General features: G+C 42.7%; 1 protein-coding gene and 1 long non-coding RNA gene across 9 annotated transcripts in view; both read left to right on the top strand.

The window, feature by feature from the left end:
* The window catches only part of PRDM15 (PR/SET domain 15), a 33518-nt gene extending 17804 nt beyond the window's left edge, over positions 1 to 15714 (top strand). For 7 of the 8 annotated variants that reach the window (XM_063181140.1, XM_063181133.1, XM_063181123.1 and 4 more), the window contains 15 exons: positions 465 to 559; positions 1307 to 1394; positions 2081 to 2248; positions 3423 to 3517; positions 5022 to 5153; positions 5522 to 5656; positions 7992 to 8155; positions 8603 to 8682; positions 9272 to 9391; positions 10077 to 10208; positions 10704 to 10787; positions 10974 to 11149; positions 12254 to 12334; positions 12669 to 12881; positions 13864 to 15714. In XM_063181140.1, coding sequence (XP_063037210.1) covers positions 465 to 559; positions 1307 to 1394; positions 2081 to 2248; positions 3423 to 3517; positions 5022 to 5153; positions 5522 to 5656; positions 7992 to 8155; positions 8603 to 8682; positions 9272 to 9391; positions 10077 to 10208; positions 10704 to 10787; positions 10974 to 11149; positions 12254 to 12334; positions 12669 to 12881; positions 13864 to 14346 — 2246 coding nt within the window. In that variant the 3' untranslated portion in view covers positions 14347 to 15714. The remainder of the gene's footprint in view (positions 1 to 464; positions 560 to 1306; positions 1395 to 2080; positions 2249 to 3422; positions 3518 to 5021; positions 5154 to 5521; positions 5657 to 7991; positions 8156 to 8602; positions 8683 to 9271; positions 9392 to 10076; positions 10209 to 10703; positions 10788 to 10973; positions 11150 to 12253; positions 12335 to 12668; positions 12882 to 13863) is intronic. The other variant, XM_063181113.1, reaches the window with a different exon arrangement.
* Positions 15715 to 15757: 43 nt separating this feature from the next.
* On the top strand, positions 15758 to 18069 carry LOC134432405 (uncharacterized). The gene is made up of 2 exons (XR_010031325.1): positions 15758 to 17362; positions 17444 to 18069. It is a non-coding gene; the product is annotated as an uncharacterized LOC134432405 (long non-coding RNA).
* The last annotated feature ends 6128 nt before the right edge of the window (positions 18070 to 24197 follow it).

Here is a 24197-nt window from a genome sequence, read left to right as displayed (position 1 = left end):
GTTATCTTTGTTATGTGTTGCAATAGATAATGCAGAATTGAAGTTGAAAGTATTTAAAATTTGAATTAGTTACATCTTTTAAATGAGGGCAAGGATGTGATGTTTTTCCCAAAGCTTTTATTGCCTTTAAATTGATACACAGATGTCACCCCCACCTTCACAGGCACATGGGTAACATAGCTGTGTAAATGTCAGGTGTTTTTCCACCTGTGATCTGCAGTTCCAGGAGTCTGTGACCTATTCTAAGGGTTCCATGAAAAATCATCACTGAAAAAGGGTGGGGGAGCTAAACCAAATTGTTGGAAATGGTTAAAATCCACTGGTTAGATCTGCTGAAATACTAAATTTTTCACCACCAGCCTGTGTGTTTGCAGTTGCTTGTGCTTTGTTTTCCCCTGCCTTGCCTGGAGTTGGTTATTATCAATCACTGACTACTTCCCTTTCATCTTGATTGATCCCCTCAGGTGACAAACTGTTTAAATGTGAGGAATGTGCCAAGCTGTTCAGCAGGAAGGAAAGCTTGAAGCAGCACGTTTCCTACAAGCACAGCAGGAATGAAGTGAGTGCAAGGGGCTCTTGCAGGGTTTATGTGCAAAGGCACAGTGAGATTCCAGGTGTGAGCAGGTATCCCATGGGAGCGAAAAAGGACAGAGAGGGAGTGTTAACATCTTATTTTAGAATAATTGATGGATTTGAAAAGTGCTTTTGAGCATGTGCAAACCCTTTTCCTATAGAAAATTGCTTTCAGGCATCAATTCCAGTAAGACAAGCTGGAGTTAGCTGGACCTGCATGATACAGAAGTGAGATCTGACTTGAGTTATGCTGCTAAATAGGATTGTTCCATTCTTGTTTGCTTGTCCTGTTTGATTTCTCCCCACTTATCAGTCCTTTAATGTGTGAACTCTGCCTTTTGATGCTGCTGCCATAGAAATATCAAACACACCTTTAGTGGCACCTTATTAGTGACAATTTCCATTGTTGCTTGGCACCAGGGTCCTTAACTCTCAGATTGCTGCCACCTCTTCTGGAAGAGGTGGCAGCAATCTGATCACATCTTGCTTCTCAAACCTTCTGTGTCTGTGTTGGACCAGATGTTCCACATCCACACAGGAGCATAGTTTTTGGGGTTTTTATAGCTCAGATGTAGGAGCATGGCAGGATAATACAGCATCAGAATTTTGCAGCACTGTGTAGATAAATGCCCTCTTGAAGGATTAAAAATTGGAAAGAACAGAAAACAAAAGAAGTATTTGAGGTTTAGAATTTTCTGTCAGATGTGACTTGGCTGTTCCTGTTTGTCCTCAGGTGGACAGTGAGTACAGATACAAGTGCACCACGTGTGAAAAGGCCTTTCGGATAGAGAGTGCACTGGAATTCCACAACTGCAGGACAGGTGAGAATGGAAACTCTTCCTCTGGCATCTCTGCTCCATTCTGAGAAGATGTCCCCAAATCCATCTCAGCAGAGAAACTACAGAAAGGGAGTAGGGATTTAGGTTTTTGTCATCATCACAGCAAGCAACCTGGTTTTGATGAGAAAAGTGTAATAACCAATGATCTGTAGAGCAACACATCCACTTAGGAATTGGGATTTTTTAGTATCTTCTGCTCACTTGTGTAATATCCTCACTGGTGTTTCCTTTGTTCACAGGTAATCTCTGTTTAACTTTTTTCCCTAAAACTAAGTTCTACCTCCCTCCTCTGAAACAGAGGAACTGGAGAGAGGACCAGTATCAGTGGTAATATGTAGTTTTTTGGGATTGCAGTTTTCCTCAGCTTTCTGCAGTAGTCTCTAAATGTTTTTTTCTTAGTATCACTCCAACCTGTGCTTTTTTCCCATAGCCATCCCTTGTGGTTACTCATATTATTTCTGCTGTGATCTTATGCTCAAAAAATGCCATTCTGGTTACTTTTATGGCCTCACAATAATATTCAGTCCAGAATCACACAGGTAATTGCCCTTAGAGCAGTGATGGATTCCATGTTTAAAACCCAGATCCAACAGAGGAACCACCTGTCTCACAAACATACAAAACCTCTTTTCAGCTCTAAAGAGCTGCATGCTTTCTCTTGCTTACAGATGACAAGACATTCCAGTGTGAGATGTGTTTCAGATTCTTCTCTACAAACAGCAACCTTTCAAAACACAAGAAAAAACACGGGGATAAGAAGTTTGCATGTGAGATCTGCAATAAGATGTTCTACAGGAAGGATGTCATGCTGGACCATCAGAGGCGGCACTTGGAAGGTAAATTTACTGCAGATCAACCTAATTATTCCTCCTGAAACAGCAGTGAAAGTGGGCAGGTTAAGGAAATCATAGTGGGCATTATATCTTGAATGGTGGCTGTCTTTTTATTAATCAGTTGCCTGATCAAGAGTTTCAAGTTTCAGAAAAATATGACATTTATGAAAAATAACAGTAGTGGGTCGAGAGGTGTTAACAGTCATGTGGAAGCTGCATGGCTTATTATGCAGCAGTTTAGATTAGCTAATTATGTATTTTAATTTTGTATTTTAATTTTGTATTTTAATTATGTATTTTTCTTTCTTTGCATCCTATTCTTCCTTTTTTAAAATGTGTGTGGTAACTTGAAAATCTGAAGGCAGAGAGTTAACTTGCCACTCTCTTGCTGAGAGTGACCACTACATAAATACAGTGTCAGCATGTTATCTTTGAAACACTTGAGAATATGTGAAAATGAGGTTATGAGAGTTTGCTGTTCAAAGTCTCAAGCATCTGAGGTTATTACAGGTACTTAAAGACTGGAAACAGTTGGTACATTGCTCAACCTGTATTAGAATGTGGTTAGTGCCTTAGATGATAAAACTAAAAGTGATATATAAAAAAAAAAAAGGAAGTGAGATTGTTTATTTTGTGTCCTGAACCAGAGGACAAGGGGCTGTATGACACTGGCAGTGTCTCATTTTCAGCTGTCACAGAAGAGCAGGAGCCCTCTGCCCTCCTGAAAGCAGCACAGAAAGAGGTCTGAAATCCTCTCTGAGCATTACAGCTGATGCTGGATGGTTGCATCTCTCCTTAGAGACTTCTTTTCTCTCTTTCTTAGTGAGGGTGAATTTCTGGGCCAGATACCACATTGAAGTGCCAAGGCCTACCAAATCTGCCTGTTTCCTGGTGTTGACAAAAATCTTTTTGCCAAAAGTGTTTTCAGTCACTTTACAGTTGCTTTAATAACCAACAAGCCATAACACATCACTTTGGCAGACTGCTTCTATATTCTTAAAACACATTTTAATTTAGAAATCACCCTTTTGTTACCAGTTCAACCCTGCATTGAGGCCCTTCCCAGTGTTTCACTCTCCTTCCCAGTCTCCTTGTGAGCAGGCCTGCAGGCTGGAGTGGAAAGCCATGGTTTATTTCTTGTTTTGTGTTTTTTTTTGATGGGGACTGCTGTGTGAAGGGGTGAGGCGTGTGAAGAGAGAAGACTTTGAGCACAGCACGGAGAGCATGGTTCGCTACAAGAAGGAGCCCTCGGGCTGCCCCGTGTGTGGGAAGGTAGGAGCTGGTGCCAGTGTGCCATGAGAGGCTCTGCATTGTGGCTCCAGGGTGCTGCAGTTCAGTCCAGACAGGAGAAAACTGAGGGGATCCATCCATTACATTTAAATCTCTCCAAGGGGTGTCAGAGGATGGTGCCCGACTCTTTTCCGTGGTGCTCAGCTGGGGCATTCACATTCTCTGAACAGAGAGAGACATAATTTTCCCTCCCAGGATTTTGCCTGAAGAAGCACAGAGAGAAGAAGAGAAAAGAATTCTTATCCCTATTTTCTCTGTGTTTCTCTAGGCAAAATCCTGGGAGGGAGAATTATGTCTCTCTGTTCAGAGAATGTGAATACCACACTCAGCAATGGCACGAGGAGCAGAGGCCATAAAATAAAACTCAACAAATTCCACCTCAGCATGGGGAAGAAATTCCTCACACTGAGGGTGGCAGAGCTCTGGAAGAGCTGCCCATGGAGAGTGTGGAGTCTAGTGAGGAAATTCCTCTTCAAACACCTTTAGCTCCATTATTTATCCAAGCCCGCTGTGGCCATGGATGGTGGGAGCTGTTAACACAGAGATGAGAGCAGACCTGAACTTCTTCAGGACACAACACAATGGAGAGTGTCACATGGCCACTGTGTGTGTCAGTGAAATCTCATGGCTTATGTTATTTAAAATGAAGTTTTTCTGACTGGTTATAAACAGCTGGAGTTGACATTGGGAATCCTTTTCCATGGGGAATAAAAGTGAATTCATGGTGTAGTCATGGCATGGTTGCATTTGAATGTTCAACACTCATGATCATAAGTCACTGTTGTCACAAGGAGTGTGGGTTAACTTGTGATTTTATAAATGTTTAATGATTCATAGTGCAAAAGGCACTCAAGAACTCTTCAGCTGATCTGCAGACCTCTGATTTTGATGCTTTGGAAATGTTTCATACCAGTCAAGGTAGATTTTGTGACTATATCTTTTTAGAGATAGATGGAACATTGGTGATTCAAAAGATGCTGTCTAAATATTTCAAATTCTACTCTGTGTAATTCTGCTGCAGCTTTTTTTCTGGAAGTCCACTCCTGTTTTTCCTGGGAATTGGAGAACCTTGTTTTTTCCAGGAAACAAGGGGTAAAAAAAACCCCAAACCACCTGCTTTTCCTGGTAATTTGAGGGAAAAACCGCCTGTTTTTCATAGAAATTGAGGAAAAACTGCCCCAAACTCGCCGCTTTTCCTGGGAATTTGGGGGATCCCTCCCTCTAAACCCCTCCCATTGGGGGCTAGTTTCAAATGACAAATGGCTTGTTTCAGTCAGTTCCTTGGAACTCTGCCCCTGGATTTTGCCATGCCAGCAGTTCTGAGGCAGACTGCTAACAGGAGCTCGTGCATGTTTCTGGCCAGAAGGAATAAAAAAAGACAGTAAATGTGACAGTAAATGTGTTCTGTCATTGGATAGGTTTCAGAGAACTGTAGCCCTGCTGGACATGATCCAAAAATCCTTTCTTCCTTCTCTTTTCCTTTTAGGTATTTTCATGTAGGAGTAACATGAACAAACACCTTCTAACACATGGAGACAAGAAATACACCTGTGAGATCTGTGGACGGAAATTTTTCAGGGTGGATGTGCTGAGAGATCATATTCATGTCCATTTTAAGGTATTGTGTTAATAATCAGATTGTTTTGCCAACACTGATTTGTAAGGAATTAAATTGAAAGGGAATTATATCACTCCAGTGGTGCTGATAAAGATGCTTTTATTGATATAATACTGTACCAGTTGAGTCTCTTTACATGAAAATTCCTTTTATATGTAGAAAAAATAATATTAGTTGTTTGAATAAGTTATTCCTTATATGGACAGAGAAACTCTAGATTGAATGAAACAAGAGGATATTTTAAATAAATAATATTACAGCAGTTAATGCAAAGCAGCTTGCATGGAAGCAAAAGGTGACCACGCCTTACTTTTTGAAGAAGTTTAATAGATTAAAAACAAAATATTCTTTCCCTTTATTTTACACAGGACATAGCCCTAATGGATGATCACCAGAGGGAAGAGTTCATTGGTAAAATTGGAATCTCATCAGAGGAAAATGATGACAACTCTGATGAAAGTGCAGATTTAGAGCCTCACAAGTATAGCTGCAAAAGGTGCCAGGTAGCTTTAAATACTTTCAAATTAACTTGTTTTGGGATGGGGGAGGGAGTGGGGGAATTTATAAATAATTCAGAATTTTAAATAACATTAAGGGCTCTCAAAGAGAAGGCAAGTTCTCAGGTCTGCTGTCTTCTGCAGTGCCGTTACCTCTGATCTGTGAACTGAGGCTATTCCATAAGAACTGAGGTACTGTCCAGCAAGGGGGATGATAAGCACTAAAAAAAGGAAAGACAGACGCATTCACTTTTTCCTGTGAGGAAGAAAACAAGCAAAACTGGAGGAAGGATCAATAAAGGAACACTCACATCTCAGACTGCCTTTTAATTATGTCCAACTTTAAATGGTGGCAGCATTTCTGATTGATAGAGTCCACAAATTGATTAATTTTTATGAGATCAGAAGGTTCTTTAATGGATATCCAGTGTGGAGGAGTGAGATTGCTGCTTATATTCAGAGTGACTGCTTATTTTCACCCTGCTCCATTGCAAACAGGATGATGTTGGAAGTGCTGCTGGAATGTAATTCACTCAGTTGTCAGCTGAGAGAGGAAGACTTTTTAAACCTCTCACTGTGTGGCTTTTGCCGTTTTCTAAAGAAATAATAATGGGTCCTTAAGGACTCTGTGCCCTCCCTGGGTGAGCACACTGTGCTGGGGCAGCTGGAATACAAAACCACTCAGTGAGAACAGCAAAACTGACTCAGGGACAGGGAATTTTTGGTTGTTCAGCTACTGGAAATCAGTCTTACTTCACAGCCCACACTTAATGTGGTGAAAGTTCTTAATTTACCTTCATTTTAAGACCTGGAGATAATAATATTTCAGTTTTCTTCTCTGGGAGATGGTTTTCAGTGCAAACTGATTTTAACTTTGTGTCAGTAAACATGTGAAGTTGTGGTGTCACAGCAGTTCATCATGTTCTTGCTTTCCCTGTGCTGATTTTCTTGCCTGACACTTCATGGGTACATAAACTATAAAAAATTGTGTGCTTGGGTACATAAACTATATAAAAAGTGAGGGCAGTTGGGCCATTCAAATCAGAAAGATCTTTTGGGAAGTTGGGGTTTTTTCAGTGCTTTTGCAGGTGTTTGTGAAGTAAATAGTTGTGTAAGGGCACAGATGTGGGAAATGGGATTTGATGTGAGGAGATGGGGACACTGAACAGCCAAAGGGAGAACAAATACAGATAACTCTTGGAGAAATCACTTTACTAAGCTCTTAAAACATCTGGTTTACTTGGTGTCAAAGTACATCTTCAGCAAGCTGTGCAGTGCTGTTAGAAATGCCCTGACTAGTTCCAGAATTGCAGCAAAAGACCATGTCAGTATGGCACTTCACCCTGGCATGCTGGAGCACATCTGGATGTGCACATCTGGAGCTCAGTAGTGCAGCATCTGTCTGTTGTAGCTCCAGGAGCTGAGCCAGGGTCACTGCCCTGCAGTGCCTGGAGATTCCAGCCCTTCAGGAGCTGCTGCCAAAGCTGCTGGTGCAGGAGCTCACCATGGCCCCAGAGCCCAGCAGGCATTTCCTCCATCTGTGGTGTCCTCACTCTGCAGAATCACAGAATCATCTGAGCTGGAAGGGACCCTCAGGGCTCACTGAGTGCAGCTCCTGGCTCTGTGCAGCCCCTGCCATCCCACATGTGCCTGAGAGCATTGTCCAAACACTCCTGAGCTCTGTCTCGCTGCAGTGACCAGAACCTGGGGAGCCTGCTCAGTGCCCAACCATCTTCTGAGGGAGAAACCTTTGCCTAATACCCAACCTAAATCTGCCCTGACACAACTTCAGGCCATTTGTCCAAGTTCTGTCAGTGTCACCACAGAGCACAGATCAGTGCCTCCCCCTCACAAAAAGTTGTGACTGCAGTGAAGTCTCCCCTCAGTCTCTTTTCCAGACTAAACAGACCAAGTGCCCTCAGTGGCTCACCCAAAGCTTCCCCTGCAGACCCTTCACCATCTCTGTAGCTCTCTGGACATTCTCCAGTATTTTAATATCATCCCTGTACTGTGGTGACCAAAACTGCTCACTGTAGTCAAGGTGAGCTGGTGGAGGTTAAACCTGGCTGTTCCTCAGTGCACAAACAACTCAAGGTCATTTTATTGTGCAGAAGTGGAGACACCATCTCCATCCAGAGAAATTGAGTGAATTGATGTCCTGTAGCAGCATGCTTGTAATATCCAAAGAATTTGAGGCCTAAACCCAGCTGCCACAGGTTTTTCATCCAGTGGCACACAAGATTTTAGTGCGACGCAGGATATTTATGTCTGCTCAATGTTACTTGTGCTTGTGCCCAAGGACTTTTTTTCCCCTTGCATTCACTATGGGTTCATTCCCCAGCTGACCTTTGGCAGAGGGAAGGAGTACCTGAAGCACATCATGGACGTGCACAAGGAGAAGGGTTATGGCTGCAGCATCTGCAACCGGCGCTTCGCCCTCAAGGCCACGTACCACGCGCACATGGTCATCCACAGGGAGAACCTGCCCGACCCCAACGTGCAAAAGTAAGGCTTGTTCCACTGAGGAGAGCTGCCTGCTTGCAGTTCTAATGGTTCTGCCACCTGGGGTGCTCTTAGGGAATTTGGCTGGGCTAAAATAACTGTGAAATTGGGGTTAAAGTGTTTTATTATGAGCTTGAAATGTGTGTGGCTAGTGGTTGGCTTCACAAGGGTTGATGAGTCAGCAGCCTCCCAGTTTGGGCTTTGCAAAGTGTAAATCAGTGGTTTTAATAAATGGTTTTGGGAAAAAATTGTGTGTATAGCAATGCCAGACTGCTCCAAGCTTGCAGTCAGCTTGGGGGTTTCTTAAGGCTCATGTAGAAAAACTTGTGCTTCAAGGAACTTTTGGAGTAATTAATATTAGCAAATTGAAATACACTTAGTGACAGAGATGCCTGAGAATCACCTCTGCCTGGAGAGCAGAATCACAGTTTTTGGTCTCTTTGGTTTCAGATACATCCATCCATGTGAAATCTGTGGCAGGATTTTTAACAGTATAGGAAATCTGGAAAGACATAAGCTAATACATACAGGTAAAAATGTTGTTTCTTTATAATTATCAATACCAAAGAGAAATTTCTGTTGCCAGTGCCTGCCTTTTTTTTTTTTTTTTTTTTGGTAGAGGATTTTCACTCTATGTTACAACAAGACAAATATAAGATTTATTATTTTAGAGTAAACCAGTTTTCTAAAGCAGGGAATATTAATGAAGAGATTTGATCTGGACACACAATCCAAATTCCTGGTTAATGTGTTTGCAGGATTCACCTAATTCTGTATTCTGTTCTTCCCCAAATACTTCTCCATGCCACCTTCTCACCATTACACAGGCTGAAACTTGCTATTGCAAAATCATTTTTAACAGCTCATTACTATTTCATGCTATTCAGTCTTCTCCTACCTCAGGCTTTATCTGTTTTTTCTCACACAAAAAGCCAGCTTTTCTCTCTCTTCAAAGTCTTCTAATTTAATTTGGGCCACAATATCCATGAAAGGTGTGCTTGTCAGCATAGGTGGACTGTTGCCCTCTAATTCACCACTTTAATTAGTTTTTAGGAGATGCACATTACTCATTAACATTTTTTTTTTTTGTTTATGTTGTCTTTTAAATTTATTTTCAAGGTGTAAAAAGTCATGCTTGTGAGCAATGTGGCAAATCATTTGCTAGAAAAGACATGTTAAAAGAACATATGCGAGTCCATGATAATATCCGAGAATACTTGTGTGCAGAGTGTGGCAAAGGTATGTCTGCTGCCTTGTTTTCCATTCATTGTGATACTGAGTAGCAGGTGAATATCTGAATTAAAACAACTGCCATGCTGAGAGTAATGCCAGTGCTGTAAATCCTGCATTTTTCAGAGGTAGAAAATGTATTAATCAGGAGAATTGTTGTTACACAAGCTGCCCTAATTTTTGTACAGTTTGGTTTCATGGGCTATAACACAACACTGATTTTAGTAGCATTTGTTTCTGTCAAGTTGAGGAATGCCTGATTTGCAGCACAAAAGGAAATGTAAGTTGATCTTTTCATTATAGGCTTTTTACAGGCTTAAAAAATAATTTTTCTCTGTAAGAGCCTTAAGAGTCAAAGTCACTTTGACTTTTTTAATTTCTCATGTTACAACTTGAACAAATCTGAGCTGGTATTTTAGTAAAAGACAGTAGTAAATCTGACACCTCTAAGGATGTTTTATCTTTGCTTGTCCCTACTGTTTCTCTATCAGTGATTACTCAGATGTTTTCCAGAGCTTTTTTCCTGGAATTAAAATAATAATGATGAAGTGCATTGCTACATTAACAATTAAAAATATGCAACTGTGGACTTGCAGCAAATATAAAATAGAGCTGTTGGTTAACACCATGAGCCTGATTTCTCCCCTGAAGGTGGGAGTGATGGATTAAGTGTCCTGTGCCTTCTGCCTGACAGGAATGAAGACAAAACATGCCCTTCGTCACCACATGAAGCTGCACAAGGGGATTAAGGAATACGAGTGCAAGGAATGTCACAGAAAATTTGCACAGAAAGTCAACATGCTGAAACATTACAAGAGACACACAGGTGAGGGCTCCAGAGATGGACAAAAGTTGCACTGAACCAGTTAAATCTTTCCCAAGAGAATTCTTACCTAGAGCAGTCAAACAGTATGACAAAAACAGATAAAATGTGCATGTTCTGCTCTTTGAAAAGTGAGGTTTTGTCCTGTCCTCAGCCAGGACCCCTTCTACAAATAAATGCAGATTAGTTGGTATCAAGTTCTGCCTTTTTTAAAGTTTCTTGGTCTAGGGTAACTCTACAGTGTTGGGGGTTTAAATTAGTGCTCAAGTTGTGATTTCCCAAAACATAATTTTACTTCCCACATCAGTTTCTCTGATATTTATTTTCTGCTGGATATAGTGGAATGGTTTAGCTAAAAATAGCTGGTGAAGGTAGGCTTCTGCCTTTTTTTTTTTTGTCTGTGATTTTTGTTTTTTTAATGTCACTAATAAAAAACCCAGAATTGTCCCAGATTCCTTCAGGCTGCTTTCACAGGTGCCAAATGTGCTTTCCATGCAGGAATCAAAGATTTCATGTGTGAGCTCTGTGGCAAGACATTCAGCGAGAGAAACACAATGGAGACTCACAAGTTGATTCATACAGGTAAACCCTCTAAAAAGCAGTATCCAACAAAAATACCTTCATTTTGCTCCTTAATTTTGATTTAGACTGGCCAGTCTTGGAACTAACATTGCACATCCTGTTACCAAACATCAATTATTGCTCTCATTGAGGGGTTGGCAATCTGGTGCTCATCCATTGGGTTTCCTTCCTTCCCTCTGCCACCAGTAGGAAAACAGTGGACGTGTTCAGTGTGTGACAAGAAGTATGTCACTGATTACATGCTGCAGAAGCACATCCAGCTCACCCATGACAAGGTGGAAGCCCAGAGCTGTCAGCTGTGTGGCACAAAGGTTTCCACCAGGGCGTCCATGAGTCGACACATGAGGCGTAAACACCCAGAGGTGAGTGAGTTTGAGTGCTGGATTGTAGAATTTTTAAATTCTTTTCTTTTTTTTAATGTTTATGGCCTTTGGTGGCTTGAAAGGAATTACTGTCTTGCCCTCTTTTTTTTTTTTTTCTGTTCTTTTGGGCCCAATTTTAAGTAGTATCTGTGAAACATGGACTTAACTGAATGAGCCATTTCACTATCTGATTCTCAGTCCCTGAAAATGAAGGTCTGATTATTTAAATCTCTTTTCTTTTTCTACCCCAGCTTAAATGTATGTTTTTTCATGTTTTGTCTCCATCCATTAGTGAGTATAATGGATTCTTTTTTCCCCATTGTGTTCTGTGTATTCAGAAGTGATCTGAAAGAAGTGGTGAATAGAGAGGTGATGGCAGCATCTGCTGATGATGCAAAATTATTTTCAGTATTAAAGATGAATGCTGACTGGAGAGAATGTGGATTAGAGGGATGTTTTGTCTGACCCCAGCAGGGTTTTTTCTGAGTTCTAAATATTGTGTTTCTCCTCAGCATTTCCTGTTTAGGTTTGATTAAGGCTTGTCTGTTCCCTTTGAGGCTTTTTAAATTTTTTTTTAACTACCAATTTTTCATTAGTATTGCTTTGCTGTTTTATCATGATGACTATGAAGGAAATCAACAAAATGCTTTGTTTATTGATTTGGGGATTTAAAATGCAGCTACGTATCTGAAATCCAGGGGACAATTTGTCTCCATTCTTTGATGAGCTGAGATGTGTAGATTCATCTGAAAATAATGAAATAGGACACGGTTGATAGGTTTATAAATTGAAATGCTAACATAATATTTCTTTTTTTCCAAACATGTTGAAATTCATCACGTCCCAGAGGGTTATGTTCTGTCTAGAATATGAAAATGGACATGTTCTTTTACTGTGTTTAAATTTTGCTGGATTTCAGCAAGAGGGAAAAGGTGATATGACAAAAGGTTATTTTAAAAAGCCACACTCAACTCCCTGTATTAAATACTACATGTAAAGTGCTAAGATTGCATCACTTTTGCTTGGTGATGGGGTTTCTCAGGGAAATGCTGTGCTGTTTGACTGTGCTTTGCAGTGCTGCAGCTGACACCTCTCTGTGTTCAGATTCTTTCAGTGAGGATTGATGATTTAGAGCCACTGCCAGAGACAACCACCATTGATGCCTCTTCAATTGGGATTGTTCAGGTGAGCTCCAGGCCTGCTGCAGGGGGAGGTGGGACAGCACTCTGTGGGTACAGAACACAGCTGGGTGTGGGCTGATGGATGAGGAATGTGCTTTTTTAGAGAGTCAGCCCCAGTGGAACATGTCCAAACAGCCACAAGCTGCTGATCTGCTTGGTTGTATAACAGGCAGAACATAATTACAGGGTGAGGTCTCAATCCCTGGAGTCAGGATTTTGCTAAAGTTTGTTTCTTTGCTTGAGAACTGACAGTAAACCAGCTTCAGGTGATTGTCTCTTACTTGGAACCTCACTAAACAAAAAGACTTGATGTTTTGTTTGGAAATGTGTTGCTGCAGCCGGAATTGGCCTTGGAACAGGGTGAACTACCAGAAGGGAAGCAGCATGTAAAAGCTCCTAAAAGTGGCCAGAAAAGAAAACAAAAGTCAGGTGAGGAGGAGGAAGCTCAAGTGCCTGAGGACCCTGCCTTCAGTGAATACACAGAGAAGGAAGGTGAATTCACAGGGAATGTTGGAGATGAAACCAATTCAGCTGTGCAGAGCATCCAACAGGTGAGCTGCAGCAGGAGGGTGATGGGTGCCATTGCTTAGAGGGATAACACTTCTTTTGATTAAAAAAACATCACAACAGAGTGGTTGGAACATTTGGAGCTGATTGGATAAATTGTGGGAACACAAAGATGTGTTTAAAAACCCAAGAAATTGGACCAATAAGCTCCTCATGTTTGTTTCATTCCCTCTTGTGTTGGCATCAGTTTGTTTGCTGAAGATATTACTGGCTGAAGCTGGGATTAAAAGAGTGAAAGTTAATTTGTCTGTTTGTTCTGAATGTTCCATATCCCTCTCTCCCATCACCATCTTACTTCTACACTTGGAAGTTGGTACATTCCAAATTTCCTACTTTCCCTTCTGTGTGTGGCTTCTCTTGCTGGCACCATGTGAGCCCAGCAGCACTTCCCTGGTATTTGGTGCTCACTCAGAATCTGAGTGATCAGGTCACTGAGGCTGAGGTCACCTCTTGTGTTTCTCCTCAGGTGATGGTGGTGACCCTCAGTGACCTTTGTGTTTCTCCTCAGTTGGTGGTGACCTTTCTGTTTCTCCTTAGGTAGTGGTGATCCTCAGTGACCTTTGTGTTTCTCCTCAGGTGGTGCTCACCCTCAGTGATGTTTGTGTTTCTCCTCAGTTGGTGGTGACCCTCAATGACCTTTGTGTTTCTCCTCAGGTGGTGCTGACCCTCAATGAGCTTTGTGTTTCTCCTTAGGTAGTGGTGACCCTCAGTGTCCTTTGTGTTTCTCCTCAGGTGGTGGTAACTCTCAGTGACCTTTGTGTTTCTCCTTAGGTAGTGGTGACCCTCAGTGATTTTTCTGTTTCTGCTCAGGTTGTGGTGGCCTTCAGTGATCTTTGTGTTTCTCCTTAGGTAGTGGTGACCCTCAGTGATTTTTCTGTTTCTCCTCAGGTGGTGGTGACCCTCAGTGATCTTTGTGTTTCTCCTTAGGTAGTGGTGACCCTCAGTGATCTTTCTGTTTCTCCTCAGGTTGTGGTGACGCTCAGCGACCCGAACGTCTCGGCGCCCTCCAGCTCGGTGGGACTCACCAACATCACCGTGACCCCCATCACCACGGCAGCTGGCACCCAGTTCACCAACCTGCAGCCCGTGGCCGTGGGCCACCTGTGTCCCCCCGAGAGGCAGCTGCAGCTGGACAGCTCCATCCTCACCGTCACCTTCGACACCGTCAGCGGCTCGGCCGTGCTGCACAACCGCCAGAGCGACATCCAGCTCCCGCCGCAGCCCGAGGCTCCCAACCCCCAGTCTGTGGCCCATTTCATAAACCTGACCACCCTGGTGAACTCCATTGCCCCCCTGGGGACCCCCCAGATGACAGAACAGCACCCCCTGAGCTGGAGGTCGGTGCCTCAGACTGATGTGCTGCAGCCCCCGGCGCCGGCCGCGCCGCAGCAGCCGGGCCAGCAGCCCGTCCAGACAGAGCAGCAGCAGCAGCAGATGTACAGCTACTAATTTATACTTGGCCATGGACACTACTCAGAGACACAGAAAAACACACTGACCTTTGGAAAATTTCTACTAGGATTGTTTGCTGGATACCAAACAGAGATGGGAATTGAATTTCGTTGTTTATACGATGAAATTTAAGCTGAAATTGGCAGATCACCCTGCAGCACCCCGGTCTGAGGTTCTCTAGACCTTGCACTGTCTTAAAAAATAACAGAAAGGGGAAAAAAAAAAATCTCACCACAAATTTAGCACCCTCTTGCAGTTGTGCACTAAGATTGAGATTTGGCAGGTGCATCATCACACACCTTAACCAAAGCAGGGAAATCCTAAATTTTGCAGCACTTGTGATGTACAAAAACCCTTTCAGCCATACCATGTCACTTCTTTCCAAGTCTGGAAATGGCACCTGAAGATCTGTTCACAGTGGGTGGAATGTCCTTGTGGTCAGCTGGTAGAGACTGAAATGTGAAGACACAAAGGGGCAAAACAGGAATTCTTTGTTTCTTATCTTCTTTAGGTCTTGTATCTAACAACATCAGTAAAGTAGGTGGAATTTGGGGTTTTGGGGTGGGCATGAGTGTGGTGTGGAAGAAAATATTACCAATTATTTCCATTTTAGTCATGGGAAAAACCCTGTACCCATCAGGCAGTGATAGTGCTACTTGAGCCAGAGAGCTAATCCTGAAGCAAATTTTTATGGTCTTCTAGTCAAGTTTCAATCAAACCAATTACAAACCGAAAGAAGAATGTGGTACAGTTTTATGTAATTTTTAAAACCTCCTCTTTCAATCTTGCATTTAGCTAATAGCCCTGAAGAGCAATCAATCCCCTTTGATGAAATTCAGGATGTGAATTTTTTTTCAATTAGACTTATTTCATCCTGTAATAAACATTTGAGAAAGCATTCTTTTTATATATATATACATATATATATATATATATACTTTGTATTTTACTGTGTGTTTCTGGTGAGTATTTGTGTGGAAAACACTGTTACCAACACAATTCATGAATTCTTTTATCCCCATGTCACTGCATTTTACGGAAAAAAAATATGGATTCTGTTCCTTCTGTTCCCAAAATTTATTTCCAAAGTTCACAGCCACACACAAGGTTGTGTGAAGTGCAAGAAAAAGAAAAAGGAATGTCTGAAGCATATTCTGTGTCCTGCCACATGGAGTCAGTGTGCCCCAGTGTATAAAGGGTGAGGTTTGCATCACTGCTGGGGATGCAAATCCTGGGCTGGGTCAGAGCCCCTTCACTGCATTCTCCATCCATGGATGTGCAGTCTGGACTTTTGCATGTCAAGAAGATAGTGCTATTCCCACAGGGAAAATGAGCTGGTAGCAAAAAGGAATAAACTATATATATATATATATAATATGCATATATATATATATAAAATGTTGTTGCTTGAAATCCTAAAGGGCAAACCCTGCTGTGGCTGAGGAACAAGGTCCTTTGGGGCAGCAGACTGAGCCACAGAACTCTGCTGAAGGGTTTTATTTTTCCCTGAGGATAAAGCAGCTGCTGTGTCTGACAGTGAGGATGGGTTGGTGGTTGTAAAAATCCTGTCTGTGCTTATTGTATTTATGAAAAATTCTATGTTTTAGCAGAAATATGAGTAGGAACGACTTCAGCTTTGAAAGTCTCTATTAACATGGACTGCTTGACTCTTAAAGGTTGCCTTACAATCTCTACAACAAATTCTCCCAAAGTATAAATGTCTGGATATTAAAATTAACCTCCAGTGCTTTTCTTGGTGCCATGGCTGTGTCCGGAGGCTTGGGCTTTGTGTAAAGCTGCAGGACAGGGGTAGCAAAGGGATTTCTGATGACAGAATTTGTGTGTCAGAGGAGCAGAACTACTTTTAATTAAATGTCAACAGGTCTATAAAATACCTGCATGGGAGGGAGCAGTATTTGATGGGACAAGGATGCAGATGAAAAAGAAAGGTACCTTCTAGCAGTGTGGGAAAGAGAATTTTTCATTCCCTGCTCACTTCTGTCTTCCTAAGGCACTTCTCACACAAATACTGTGAGATCCTGTAATTTTTTAGCCTCCCAATGTCCTGAGAACAGTTCCTGGATTCTTTCACCACTGGCTTGAGCTAGTTCAGTTTCTCCTCAGCTGTTCTGCCCGCAAATGCTTCTGTTTCACACCAAACCAATGGGCAAGAGGAAGCCAGGTTTTATTTATGAAATATATTGTTTATGTACTTGAAACTTCTTTTTCCCCTGTGTTTGCCTAATTGGTAAAGGCACATTATCTTTTGTCAGGTGGAAAAAGGGGAAAAAAAGGGGAGGAAAGCAAATTCTGTGATTGTGTGAAATGGAGAACACATATGATTCTGTGAGATAGAACTCCTGTTACTGCAACACTTGAGTTGTTGTGGTAATACAGAATTTTTACACAATCAAAGCTTTTTTGAGACACATGTAAATGGTGATTAGGATATTAATTGGGGAGGAAGAGGTTTTTTACCTTAGCAGAGTCCATCTTCTCTATGTTGATACTACTGACAGTGGCATTTGTGCTGCATTTAATCTACCTGCATCATTTTAACACATAATTTCCTGCTTGATAAAAGTAGCACTCAAAGGAAATCAAGCTTTAGAGACCTCTCTGGCTTCACAAAATCTCTATCCTACTGTAATCCCCTGGTTTTCTGTGCTCTTCTGGGGTTTGGCATCCCTCCCATGCTAGCTGGCCTCAGTACCCTCATCCAGGCAATGGGATCTTCCCTTTCTGGCAGTGGTTGATTCCAGGTGGTTTTAGAAGGAATGATCCCACAGGAAGTGCTTGCATGCTGGATTTCACATAGAAATGTCCCTCTTCAATCTCTCAGAATCCCCAAAATCATAGAATAGCCCAAGCTGGAAGGCACCTCAAAGGATGATTGATCTGGTGCAGCCTTTTTCTGGGAAAGGGGAGCACAGGTGAGGTGATAGAATCATAAAATCATCATTAACCTGTCTAATTGCATCTTTTAAACCTCCAGTGACACAACTCTGGGAAGGTTGTTCCAGTGGCTGATTGTTTTTCCTGTAAAAATTACCTTAAATAATGTTCAGGAGAGGAAAATAAAACCACTGGAAAGGCTTAGAGTAGAAAACTCTAAATATGATCTTCCCAGAGCTCTCCTTTGAGCCAGGATTGTGAGTTTCTCCACAGCCCTTGCTGTGGTGCCTCATCATCATCTCCCAGCATGATTTTATTATTATTCCTGTTATTAACATCCATATGAGAAAACAACTGTATCTTGGGTGTGCTGCACCATGGAAAAAAAAAAATCCAGAACAAATTATTCTGTTTGCTTTTTGTTTCAAATGGTTTTTGTTTGGAGATGTTGGAAATTGCTGCCTTTTCAGACAGAGCTTCCCTTGGACAAGCAGTGACTGCTCTCCCAACTAAGCCTTTTCCAGGTGAATACCAAAGTTGTACTGATGCTGTTTTCAAGCTGCACAAGAAATAAAACCACTCCACAAGGGATGTGCAATCTAAATTTCCTCTGCCAATTTGTTCCCTGCCTTTTCAGCTGTAGGATGTGAAGGCTTTCTTGTTTTGCATAACAGCTGTTCAGTCACAAACTGGAATTACTTTGAGCCAAAGGAGTGATGTTGTGTGGTGTTCTGTGTATTGTCATTGTTTATTGCTAAAATTATTTAATTGAATGCTGTCTGTGGCACACTGGGCTCTGAAGTAAAGGAGCATCAAGGTACAGAATCCTTTCTCTGCCAGTGTTATTCTTTACTGTTCCTTAATTAAGATACCAAACATTTTTTTTTCCTTCAAATCTCTTAGATTTGCCCCAAAAGCAAATAAGATTAACTCTCATCCCATGAAACTGTGTGCATCCCAAATTAGAGAAACATAGGGTAGCATTCTAAAATATTTATTCTGTAGCTTGTTATTGGTAATAAGAAAGCAAAAGAGATTGAATCTTTCATGGTTTTTGTGCTGAGTTCTCAGGAGAATTGACTGTATCAAGTGTTACTATGCTTTAGAAAACTAATTTTTTCTTTAACTGTGAAAAGTGAGTATTTTTGCAGAAACCCACCAGCCAGTCTCCTGCCAGTCTAACCAGCCACATTTCTGTAGTCTTTTATTGTTCCAGAGATTGCCTGAAGTTAACATCCAGGTAACAGCTGGATTTATTTCAAGAACTGAATTCCCTGCCAGGTTGTCAGGGATTTGTTCTGCATACACAAAGATGTCTCAATTTGTCCTCTGGACAGGAATGGAATAAACACCACACATCCAAGTGACAGGCATATTCAAACTCTAGGTACCCCATGCAAATATTCACAAATACCTTTGTGAATTCTTGGCCAGTGATGAGATTTCCTTGGTGCTGTTTACAGTAATAATAATGTCCCTCCTGATTCCTTTTGGCCTGACATTTATTATTGATTTGGGTGTAAACCAAATGTTTACATTTGGAAACTTTTTGTAACTCTTTAACCTTTGTATTCTTGGCTCTCTCATGGTTGGAACTCATCTGTAAAACGAGATGAACATTGGAAGAGGATCTGCTCATCCTCACTCTGCACAGCAAAGCTCTGCTTGAAAAGCACTTTTGGAGACAAACATGCAGCCAAATTATTTGAATCTCTAAAATTATCAAGGTTTCTTTCCAAATAGGGGCTTTTGCCCTACAGCAAACCCAAAGTCTCATGGTGGTAGCAGGATAAAGGAAAAAAAAATATTTCTATCATGTTTCTCATCAATTTGAGTATTGATTTTGCAGTGTTCATGGCAGGAAGCTGCTAAAAGGTCAGTGCAGCCATGGTTGGAAAGGATGTTTCTTGCCCTAGGATGCTGTGAGAAAGCTTTTCTGGATTTATTGTCCCTCCTGGGTGCTGCAGGGCTGTTCTGCATCTGTACTGCTGCCATCTCACTTCAGACAGGATTCTGCAGTGGAATCTTAAATCACAGAATGGCTCTGTTTGGAAATGGCCTTAAAAATCATCCAGTGCCACCCCTGCATGGGCAGGGACACCTCCCACTGTCCCAGGCTGATCAGAGCCCCAGTGTCCAGCCTGGCCTTGGGCACTGCCAGGGATCCAGGGGCAGCCCCAGCTGCTCTGGGCACCCTGTGCCCCTCACAGAGAACAATTTCTTCTTAATACCAAACCTAACCCTTCTTTATTTCAGCTTAGAGCCATTCCCGCATGTCCTGTCACCACATACCTTTATAAAAAATCCCTGTCCAGCTCTCCATGCAGCTGATGATGGCTGAAACATTGGATCACTCATCAAAAGAGTCCAAGCTTGCTAAATTCCCAATATCTGAGCAGAAAGTATCCTGGAGATTTCAGTGTCACCCCCAGAGTAAGAATTCCATCAACATTTGGGGTGTAATGCCCTTGTATTCCTGCTTTATCCAGGAGCTGTGTTGGCCAGGTACAGTGCCTGACACTTTTGAAAAGTGATTAGTACACACTGATTATTGTGTACAACATCTGTAGAGCAGCTGATATGAAAAGCAAGAAAAACTACTGGATTTGGAGGTTTATTTCATGTAAAGTTGAATTTTTCAGTCCTAATATCTTTGCTGTCACTTGAGTGCTTTCCTCTGTTTTTCTGTTTACTTGCAGGTTTCAATTCTAGAAGGTTTTTAAGGTAAAAAAAAAGAAAAAAAAAGTAGTAATGGCAGAATGAGGAGTTAAAATTAGGAGAAACAAGTGATGCTCATTTTCTGCAGATCCCCCCCTCCTGCTGCCCACCTGAGCCTTGGGTGAGCTATGCTGGGTGATGGAGGCTGGAGGAAGGAGGCAACACAAGCTCTGGCTGGTTTGGCAGAGCTGTGGTATGGGGATTCCCTCAGTGCAGGGTGTTGTTAGTGAGAGCAGGAGCTCTGCGTGCCCTCCCTCAGTGCAGGGTGTTGGTGATGAGAGCAGGAGCTCTGCCTGCCTTCCCTCAGTGCAGGGTGTTGGTAACCAGAGCAGGAGCTCTGCCTGCCCTCCCTCAGTGCAGGGTGTTGTTAGTGAGAGCAGGAGCTCTGCCTGCCCTCCCTCAGTGCAGGGTGTTGGAAATGAGAGCAGGAGCTCTGCCTGCCTTCCCTCAGTGCAGGGTGTTGGTAACAAGAGCAGGAGCTCTGCCTGCCCTCCCTCAGTGCAGGGTGTTGGTGATGAGAGCAGGAGCTCTGCCTGCCCTCCCTCAGTGCAGGGTGTTGGTGATGAGAGCAGGAGCTCTGCCTGCCCTCCCTCAGTGCAGGGTGTTGTCAGTGAGAGCAGGAGCTCTGCCTGCCCTCCCTCAGTGCAGGGTGTTGGTAACAAGAGCAGGAGCTCTGCCTGCCCTCCCTCAGTGCAGGGTGTTGGTGATGAGAGCAGGAGCTCTGCCTGCTTTCCCCTCAAGCCATGTGCTCATGTCAGTGCCTCTCCCAGCACAGAGCTCAGGGGAACCTCTCAGTATGCAGGATTTGTGTCTTTCATGTTCAGTGAATGTAAAATCAGAATCCTTTTAGGCTGGGAAGGACCTCTGAGATCATCAAGTCCAGCCTGTGACCCAATGCACTCCTTGTCCCCAGCCCAGAGCACTCAGTGCCACCTCCAGGCCTTCCTTGGACACCTCCAAACCTCCCTGGGCAGCTCTTCCAGTTCCTGACCACCCTTTCTGGGAAGGAATTCTTCCTGATGTCCAACCTGAGGCTGCCCTGGCACAGCCTGAGGCCTCTTGTCCTGTTCTTGGTTATCATGGAATATGTTTGGGCTGAAAGGGACTTTCAAAAATCATCCAGTCCCAACTCCTGCCATGGGCAGGGACACTTTCCACTGTCCCAAGTTGCTCAAAGCTTCATCCAACCTGGCCTTGGACACTTCCAGGGATCCAGAGGCAGCCACACCTGCTCTTGCCAGGGCCTCCCCACCCTCACAGGGAAGAATTCCTTCCTAATATCTAAACTAAACCTACTCCCTTTCAGTTTGTACGCATTCCCCCTTCTCGTGTCACTCCAGTTCCTGATGAATTGTCCCCCTCTGGTTCTTCTGCAGCCCCTTCAGGCACTGGAAGCTGCTCTGAGGTCTCCACACAATTTCCCCTCCCCAGGCTGAACAGCCCCAACATTCCCAGCATCAAGAAAGGGATTCAAAACTGGGGGGGAAAAGGGGCCTGAGGGGCACAAGGCACATTGGAAATACAGCTAAAAATATGTGAGAGGAGACAAGCTGAGCCTGCTGTGCTGAACTGATGGCAGGCTGTGGCTGGCTGCAGGGCTGCTCACTAATTAGTGATTATTGCACAGAATCCGTGCTCTGTTAGCAGGGCTGATCACTAATTAGTGATTATTGCACAGAATCTGTGCTCTGTTACCAGGGCTGATCACTAATTAGTGATTATTGCACAGAATCCATGCTCTGTTAGCAGGGCTGATCACTAATTAGTGATTATTGCACAGAATCTGTGCTCTGTTACCAGGGTTGATCACTAATTGGTGATTATTGCACAGAATCTGTGCTCTGTTAGCAGGGCTGATCACTAATTAGTGATTATTGCACAGAATCCGTGCTCTGTTAGCAGGGCTGATCACTAATTATTGATCATTGCACAGAATCTGTGCTCTGTTAGCAGGGCTGATCACTAATTAGTGATTATTACACAGAATCTGTGTTCTGGTACCAGGGCTGATCACTAATTAGTGATCATTGCACAGAATCTGTGCTCTGTTACCTGGACAGGGAAAAGTGTTGATGCTCAGTGTGTGAATTTGCCCTAAATTAAACCCAAATTTTGGACTCACACACTCTGTGTGTTGTTGTGTGCAGCAACATGCAAAAAGCCAACAGGGGGATGGATGCTCAGTGATAAGAGAATGAAGAAGGGCCATGTTTCCTGGCTTTTGGGAATTGTGGAAGTGAGGCTGTGAGCAGAGTTTTCTCAAGGGTGATTGTCCTTTCTCGTGCCCAGAATAAACCTCTCTGCTGCCTGCATATGAGTCAGGCACAGGAGAGATCTCAAGGGGGTGACACTGGAGGAAAGGGGGGCTTTACAATCAAAAAATACCTCTAAAAAAAATCAAATCAGCTCATTACAGGAAAGGATGGGGAAGTACTAACCTAACTATCCTTGCTCTGCCAACAGAGATACAAAAAAGAATTGCTCTCAGTCTGTTACACTGACTGGTAGATAAAAAAATTAAATAAATTGCATGTTCACACTCCTTTTCCCTCTCTCCACACCAATGCCCTGACCCTCATCAGAGTTTTAAAAGGAATAAATACCTTTGTCTGACTGACAGACAGATGGCACTTGTGCCCTTGTTAGGATGTACAATTCAGGATTGCTGAACTGCAAACATGGGTGCACAGGCTGGGGGCGTTTAGGCAGGAGGGGGTTCTCTTTGGGGCTGTGTGTGTCTTTAAAAGTGAAGAATAGCTGCTTTATTGCCTTCCTGTAAAGTCCATGCTGATGCAAACAGATTTTTGCTGAAGAGACTGGAATCAGTGACAAAGCACCATTTTTAAAGATCAAGAAGAAAAAAATAAAAAAAATAAAAAAAAAATTGCATAACCAAAGAGAAAAATTGGAAACTCTGTCCTGAAGGCAAATGCACCCATTTCTCATTCACTCTCCTCCCTTTTTCACTCCTTTTTTCCCCATGAAATACATGCAAATCCCAACATGCACTAAGTTTTCCTCCAGGCATGATATACTTGTGTGGTTATTTAAGTAAGAAGTGGGTTGAATAGAGATATGAGGTGTTCCCAGCAGAAAGAGCCTGCAAAAGAGTGCTCAGTTTATGCTGCTGTTCTGTAGCCATGCACTCACCCCTGAGAGCATTTGTAGGTAGTAAAGGGGAGAGCTGTCATTCTAATTATACAAAACACACATTTCCTGCCTCATTTACTTTGTCTTCCCACAGTACAGCCACTGTTTCTGAGTCTGCCTGCTTGGAAAGGTGTCTAGAAATTAAGTTACAACTTAATTTCTAGACATTAGCACTTAATTTCTAGACATCAAGCATTTTATCAAAATGAAGAGTGGTTTAAGGAGTCATTCAAGCCGAGCAAGAACTTGCTGTTATCAATTAATGCTTGAAAGAAATCACAATTTCTGGTTGCACAGGACACTTATCAGTCTGGAAGCAGCAAATCAATGTGTGTGGTCGGTAAATCCTTCCAGGATCCTTCCAGCTCTCCAGTGCCTTTAAAAGTGTCTGTGTTGGGGGTGAAGGATATTGAAAAAAGTGGGAGTGAGCCTAAACTAACAAAAGCACAAACAGAAGGATTAGAGGGTGGGTGGGATGCAGAGGGAAGGGGGAAGAGTTGTGGGTGCTCAGGTGGGATGGGCAGACAAGGAAAGGGCAATTGTGGGAGGTTCAAATAAAATGTAAAAACCAGGAAAGGGGATATGGATGTTCAGGTGGGATGTAGAAACAAGGAAAGGGCAATGTGGGAGGTTCAAATAAAATGTAAAAACCAGGAAAGGGGATATGGACATTCAGGTGGGATGTAGAAACAAGGAAAGGGCAATGTGGGAGGTTCAAATAAAATATAAAAACCAGGAAAGGGGATATGGATGTTCAGGTGGGATGGGAGACAAGGAAAGGCAATATGGACATTCAGGTGGGATGTAGAGACAAAGAAAGGGCAATGTGGGAGGTTCAAATAAAATATAAAAAGTAGGAAGGGGATGTGAGAGGTTCAGGTGGGATGTGGGTGCTCCGGTGGGATGTGCACACAAGGGGAGGCTGTGCCATTATGGACAGGAGGATTTCAAAGTTTCTCCCACAGTTTTCCCTCTGGTGGTTTTTGCCTCTGGTCCTTGGGATATTGTGGATACTGGCGTTGGTCCATTAGAATAATTATAACTTGAGATATTTTCTTCCAGTGGTATTAAATCCATGGCTGGAA

This window comes from Melospiza melodia, chromosome 2 (assembly GCF_035770615.1).
Source record: "Melospiza melodia melodia isolate bMelMel2 chromosome 2, bMelMel2.pri, whole genome shotgun sequence".
NCBI classification, from domain to species: Eukaryota; Metazoa; Chordata; class Aves; order Passeriformes; family Passerellidae; genus Melospiza; species Melospiza melodia.
Note: the sequence above shows the minus strand (reverse complement) of the source record. Positions and strands in the feature narration are given on the sequence as shown.